At 44.9% G+C, this 6,995-nt stretch overlaps 1 protein-coding gene across 1 annotated transcript in view; it reads left to right on the plus strand.

The window, feature by feature from the left end:
* The window catches only part of SAE1 (SUMO1 activating enzyme subunit 1), a gene marked incomplete in the record, with an annotated part of 108,085 nt that overhangs the window by 88,705 nt on the left and 12,385 nt on the right, over positions 1 to 6,995 (plus strand). The window contains 1 exon segment of the mRNA XM_006142177.3: positions 2,078 to 2,222. Coding sequence (XP_006142239.2) covers positions 2,078 to 2,222 — 145 coding nt within the window.

Below are 6,995 nucleotides of genomic sequence, written 5' to 3' on the forward strand. Positions count from 1 at the left end.
CATAACTTTAATATCTGGGGTCTGCCTGGCACAGAGTAATGCTGGCTTGTGCTGGCTGAAGGAATGAATTCGTCCTACTTTAAGAGAAGTTGCCAACCTAGGCTATTCATCACCAGAACCAATTGATCTTTCTTTTTCTTTCTTTCTTTCCTTTTTTTTTTTGGAGAGATTTTCACTGTAGGGCGCGTGCGCTCACCAGACAGACAGAGAGAGACATAGAGACAGAAAGCGAGAAATCACCCCCCAGGGGGGATGGTCACGCCGCAATCCCTTCTCCTCCATTCTCCTCTCGGGATCTTGGACACGCATGCACACGCGCCCGGCGTGAGTTTTAAGCCACTGGGTCCGGGACACGAACTGCGGTCGACTACGTGGGAGTCCAGCGACATAGCCATTACACTAACTGCTGGTTCCCTTTCCTTTTTTTTTTTTTTTAAGAATTATTTTTTTGGGATCTGGCAAGTGGCGTGGTGATTAAGGGTGTTGAACTCCCACATGGCCAACCACAGTTTGAGTCCCGGGCCTGGCAGCTTACTTTTTTACTTTCCCTCTCTGTCTCTTTCACTCCATCCCTCTCTGATCAAGTTTAAATAAATAAATAAAGTGGAATAAAATGTTTTTAAAAGAGTTTTAAAACAAAGAGTTATTGGGACCAGCAGTTAGCCTAGTCAAGTGACATAATCATTAGACCATCTGCTGCTCCTAATACTTACAGTTTTAAAGAGCCTTACTTTGGGAGGCTCTATGAAGCCCTCAAAGTTTGGGACTCAAACCACATAGTCAGCTATGTGGGATTTAACTGCCTTAACCACCATGGCAGCTGGCTGGCCCCATGTTTTCTACCTTAAAATTAAATCCCTTGTAATGATAGAGAATATAATTTGCTAAATAAGTTTACATTTTCAGTCCGCAAATATTGATGAGACTTAAGTGAGTTTTTTGCAAGCCCCTCTCAGGGACGAAGTGTGCTGTCCCAGAGCACCCAAGGTGAGGACCTCAAAGCTGATCCACATCCTTCCTTCTGCTCTGAAGGAACCAGTGTGGCATGGGAGGAGTGTCAGTCCCAGAGACCAGGCTCAAGGCCAGCTGTAACCTTTCCTGGAGAGCATGTAGGGAGTAAGAATGCTTGTCCGCCCAGCACACAGGGGACGTCGCAGATCAGTGTAGGGACAGGAGAAGGCACTTGTGTTTTCATCAATTTCATCATCTTCCTGTCTGTGCTTTTTAGTGTTGGCTAAAAGTTCTGGCCTTATTGAGGTCTCTGTCCTTGAAAGCTCTGACTCACAGCCACCCTCTGAACCTTCCTCTGGTTCACAACTAAAATTAGATTCTCGTTTGGGAGGCTGACATAGTTTCTGTACTAAGGGAGGTTTTGTCTTACTAACCTGCCTGTCTGATGAGTCTGAGTATTCAGCTGGCCTTCTTGACTGAAGCAGCCTTTGAACTGATGCCTAGAATGCATGCCTCCCACTCCCGGCTTCCTCACAGTCTATAGGACCTTTCCCCTCAGCTGGAAGCTTCCGTTCCCCGCACCCCACACTTACACACACTTCACTCTGTTGTGTTTCCTCAAATAAGCTTTCCTGACACCCCCACAGATGGTGTCAGAGCCCCATTACACTATCAATTACAGTATCATAGTAACTTAATTATTTGATTGATTATTATTTGTTGCATAAATGAAAAGTAGTCCCCTTTAATTAATTTACTACTTTCTATAGAGTAAGTTGGGCTTTTTTGTTTTGTTTTTTAGTTTTGCTATAGTTTGTGTGTACTCACTGGAAAGAGAGAAAGAGGGAAAGTGAGAAGTCACCCCCGGGGGGGTGGCCACGTTACAGTCCTTTCTCCTTTATTCTCTTCTCTGGATTTTGGGCATGCACACACTCGCAATGTGATTTTCAAGTCTCTAGGTCCAGGACTCAAAACCACATAGTCAACCATGTAGGTAGGACCCAATCTCCATAACCTCCATGCCACCTGCTGGTCCCCAAAAAAAATGTACTGGTTATCATGTGAATGATTTATTATAAAGAAGATTGCCTTTATATATAACTTACCTTCTTTTTCTTTTTTCCAGTGCTCCTGAAATTCCGCACAGATAAAGGAAGAGATCCCAGTTCTGATACCTTTGGGGAAGATTCCGAATTATTGCTCCAAATACGAAATGATGTACTTGACTCGCTAGGGGTTAATCCTGACCTGCTTCCTGAGGACTTTGTCAGGTTGGTGTCAGTATGTTTCACAGTTTAGTCTGGACAAATATCTGTTTTCTGTTTTTCATCTACTTTGGGAAGATCTTTTATAGAGACCCAGAACCCTGAGGAGTATTCCATTCTGCCAACTCCTATAGACCTCAGCCTCCCCACCGCAGTAACAGTATCTGGAAACTTAAGAGAAGTACAGAATCTCTTAGTTTTTTATGCTATTGGCCATGGGGATTTAGAAAGAGAATGAAAAATCACTGCCCAAGGTGAATGACCACACCACAGTCCCTTTCCCCCATTCATCGCTTGGGATTTGGGTCATGCATGCATATCCTCCTAGTTGTGTTTGCAAGCCACCAGGTTCTGGATTTGAACTGTGCAGTCGGCCGTGTGGGGGTCCAACCTCTGTGCTGCTGGCTGGCCCAGAATCTTTTTTATGATGTGTGTTTTTATATTCACAAGACTCTAAGATTAGGGCAATAGATGATCTTTTATTTTTATTTATTCTTTTTTTGGAGATATTTTTGCTATATAGGGTGCGTGCACTCGGCAGAAAGAGAGAGACAGAAAGCGAGAAATCACCCCCCAGGGAGTGTGCCACACCACAATCCCTTCTCCTCCATTCTCCAGGATCTTGGGCATGCACACGCACACACCCAGCATGAGTTTAAGCCACCGGGCCCAGGACCGAACCATGGTCGACTACATGGGAGTCCAGCGACATAGCCATTACGTTAACTGCTGGTCCCCATGATCTTTTTAAATTTTTTTAAGAGAGATTTTTGCAGGGCCAGCAGATGGCATGGTGGCTAAGGCACTGGATTACCACATGGCTGATGAGGATTTGAGTCCCAAACCTGGCGACTTGCTTGCTCACTTTCTCTCTCTCTCTCTTTCTCTCTCTTTCTCTCTCTCTCTCTCTATCTCTATCTCTGTCTCTCTGGTCAAAATAAAAATAAATGAATAAATTAAATCTTTGAAAAAGATATTTTTGCTATACAGAGCATGCATTCACCAGAGAGACAGAAAGCAAGAAATCACCCTTAAGGAAGGATGGCTGCGCCACAATCCCTTCTCCATTCTCTTCTTGGAATCTTGAGCACACATGCATACACACCCGCTGTTTAAGCCTCTGAGTCTGGAACTCAAACCACTGTGGATTATGTGCGAGTCCAGCAACGTAACCATTATACCATCTCCTGCTCCCAGAGCAGTAGATGATATATAAACAGTGTTCTTTGGCTTTCTTTTTTTTTACTTTACATTGGGCCAACATAATTTTTTTTATTGAATTGTTTATTTAATTTTAGTTGTTGTTATTATTATTATTTTAATTCACCAGAGAGAGACAGAGAAAGATATAGAGGGGAAAGCGAGAGAGCAAGGTACCAAAATCTCTTTAAGATTTTTTGCTATAGGGCACACGCACTTGCCAAAGAGACAGTCAGAAAGTGAAAAATCACCCCCCAGGTGGGATGGGCACACACGTACACGCACCTGGCATTGAGTTTTAAGCCACCAGATCCAAGACTCAAACCATGGTCAACTATGTAGGAGTCCACCATTGTAACGATTATGCAATCTGCTGGTCCCATAAAGGATGTATTTTATCATTTGATAGATACTGCCACTTCACCCTCTATTGGCAGCCTGATGGTTTATAACCCCAGCAGCAAAGGCATCCGTGTTCCCACCATCCTGCCCCTTGGGCAATGTGATGCTTCACTGTTGGTGACCAGTCTTTGACTCTTCTACAGAGTGAACGTTAAAATTGGATTGGAGAAACCCCAAGGATGATTAAGTCATAAACTCTTCCCAGGCAGTTTTCAGATCATTTGCTTGTTCTGATTACCTTTCTGTGTCTGGGAATTTTTCAAACTCTGTTTTCCTGTATACTCAGGTTGTAGCAGGAATCATGATAGCTACAGTTTATTGAGCTGCTGTTACCTATCAGGCACCAGGATAATTGCTTTTATACATGATCTCTCTTTTTTTTAAAAAAAAAAAAAGAAGAAGCATTTATTTTTAATTGTATTTATTATTTATTTTAATTTGAGCAAGAGACACAGAGAGGGGGGCGGAGGCGGGAGTGAGAAAGCAAGCCACCAGGCCCAGGACTGGAACCATGGTTGGCCGTGTGGAACACCCTTCTGGTCCCCCTTTTTTTTTTTTTTTTTAAAGAGAGATTTGTTTATAGGGTGTATACACTTGTCAGAGAGACAGACAGAAGAAGTGAGAGATCACCCCCGGGACCAGCCTTGTATAGTGATTAAAATGAACTTAGGATTCGCATCCCAGACCCAGCAGCTTGTAAATCACACCAGGAGCATGTCCATGCATGCCCAAAATGCCAGGAGGATAGTGAAGGAGAGGGGATTGTGTCATGGCCATCCCCCCTGGGGGTTGATTTCTGTCTCTCTGTCTTTCTGGCGAGTGCACGCACCCTATAGCAAAAACCTCTCCAAAAAAAAAAAGAAAGAAAGAAAAGAGAGATCACCCCCAAGGGGAATGGCCACACCATAATCCCTTCTCCTCCTTTCTCCTCTCCAGGATTTTGGGCACACATGCACATGCGACCAGTGTGAGTTTCAAACCTCCAGGTCTAGGACTCTAATCACAGTCAACCACATGGGAATCTAGCACCTTAACCACTATTCTCCACCTGCTGTTCCCTAGAGTGATTTTCAAGCCACTAGGTCTGGAACTCTAACCACAGTTTACCATGTGGAAGTCCAGCTCCTTAACCACTGTGCCACCTGCTAGCCGCCATAATCACGCCTAATCCTCACAGTCACTCATTTTATAGGTGAGGAAACAAAACTGAAAAATTAAGTGACTAAGTCAAGGATATATAGCTAATATTAGTACTATAGAAGACTGCTTTACCTACACAGCCACACTTAATTGTCACAACAGTCTTTCATGTTTTTTCTTTTTTTATTGCCAGAGGGTACACACACTCACCAGAGAGAGAGAGAGAAATTATCTCGGAGTATGGCCATGCCACAATCCCTTTTCTTTGTTTATTTTATTTTTTTATTTTAATTTGACCAGAGAAGAAAAGGGAAAGTGAGAAAGCAAGCCTGCCAGGTCCCGGACTCGAACTCTGGTCAGCCATGTGGGAGTCCAGTGTCCACCACACCACCTGCCGGGCCCCCCTCTTCTCCATTTCTCCATCCCATCAGGATCCTGGGTACACATGCACATAAACCTGGCATATTCCTCAAGTTGCTGGGGTGGGACTAGAATTGTGGTCAGCCACATGGGATCTGACTACCAATGCATAGCACCCACAAACCACTAGACTATGGGTCTAGTCCATCACAACAATCTTTTTTTTTTTTAAAGAATTATTTATTTCCATTTGTTGTTGTTGTTGTTGTTGTTGTTATTTCATTTGACCAACCAGAGACAGAAAGAGAGAAAGGGAAAGCACGAGAGCAAGCCATCAGGTCCAGGACCCGAACCTCGGTCAGCCATGTGGGAATCCAGCGCCTTTAACTATCACACCACCTGCTGGCCCCACAATAATCTTTTGAATTGGTATTCTTATTTTCCTATCATTTGGAGAAAGAAACAGGCTCATGCGACCAGCAGATGACGTTGTGGTTAAAGTACTGGATCCCACATGACCTGCTTCTCAGTTCAAATCCCAGACCCAGTGGCTTAAAAAAATGTGTCAGGCACATGTGCGTGTGTGCCCAAAATCCCAAGAGGAGAATGAAGAAGCAAATGTAACATGGCCATCCTCCCTGGGAGGAGTGATCTCTCACTTACTTTCTGTCTGTCTGTTTGGCAAGTGCATGTGCCCTATAGCAAAAACTTTTTTAAAAACAGGGGGTCGGGGGGGGACAAGTCAAAATGAAAAGTCTCTTGCCAGACCAAGTATTTAACAAATATCCAGCCTAGATCCTACCCCAGGTCTCACTACACTGCTATTTTATTGGTTTCTTTTCAGCAATAAAATTAGCCAGGATCTCTTCCCTCCCTAGTCCTTTCCTTCATCACTTCTGGCTAGAACCTGGTTTAGACACTAGCAAACCCCACCCCATATAGGACCACCAGTAATCTTTGAATCACGTGCAAAACACTGAGGTAAAGGCCATCATCTAGATACAGACCGCAATCTACAAGGTGCTTTTGAATCGTGGGCATCATGAAATCAGGCTGATGACACTGCAGACTTGGACAGGGCCCCTGTCTCACACTAGCTCAGCTTAGATACTCATTTCTTGGTGGAGGAAGGACCAGTGTGTGAAGAACAAGTGTTGCCGGCTTTGTGCTTCAGAGCTGAAGGGGGGCCTGGGTCACGCAGAGGTTCAGTTCAGCAGACCCAGCCGAGTAGTCAGCAGCAAGCCGTGGCTACTAAGCCTCCCCGGTGCCAGGCGTCAGACCGTGCCTGTGCAGTGGAGTGACTAATTTGGGCATTTAGAGTGATGAACAGTCTGGCTCTGCATCACTGGCCAGCAGAGTCGAAGGCCCTGCTTTCCAGAAGGGGAAAGCCACAGCCTAACGAGCTGCTGGCTGGTTTTCTCTCCGAAGTGTTTTCTTCCCTGCCTACTCTCTTTGTAGAAATCGCTTTCCTCGTATCTAGGTCTCGTGTGCTCAGGCGCTCCTACTCTTACTGCCTCTTAAGTAAGAGGTGTCTGGTGGCGTTTTGATGTCTTCCCCTAACCAAGTGGCGAGACGTCTGAGATGGGTTAGGGATGCTGAGGAGGAAATGAGCCACCGTCTCACACCTGAGCTGCACTTGCAAATTGCCCACTGCCAGCGCTGAGTAGGGTGCGCTCA

Source organism: Tupaia chinensis, unplaced genomic scaffold (assembly GCF_000334495.1).
Source record: "Tupaia chinensis unplaced genomic scaffold, TupChi_1.0 Scaffold000067_1, whole genome shotgun sequence".
In the NCBI taxonomy this organism is placed as follows: domain Eukaryota; kingdom Metazoa; phylum Chordata; class Mammalia; order Scandentia; family Tupaiidae; genus Tupaia; species Tupaia belangeri.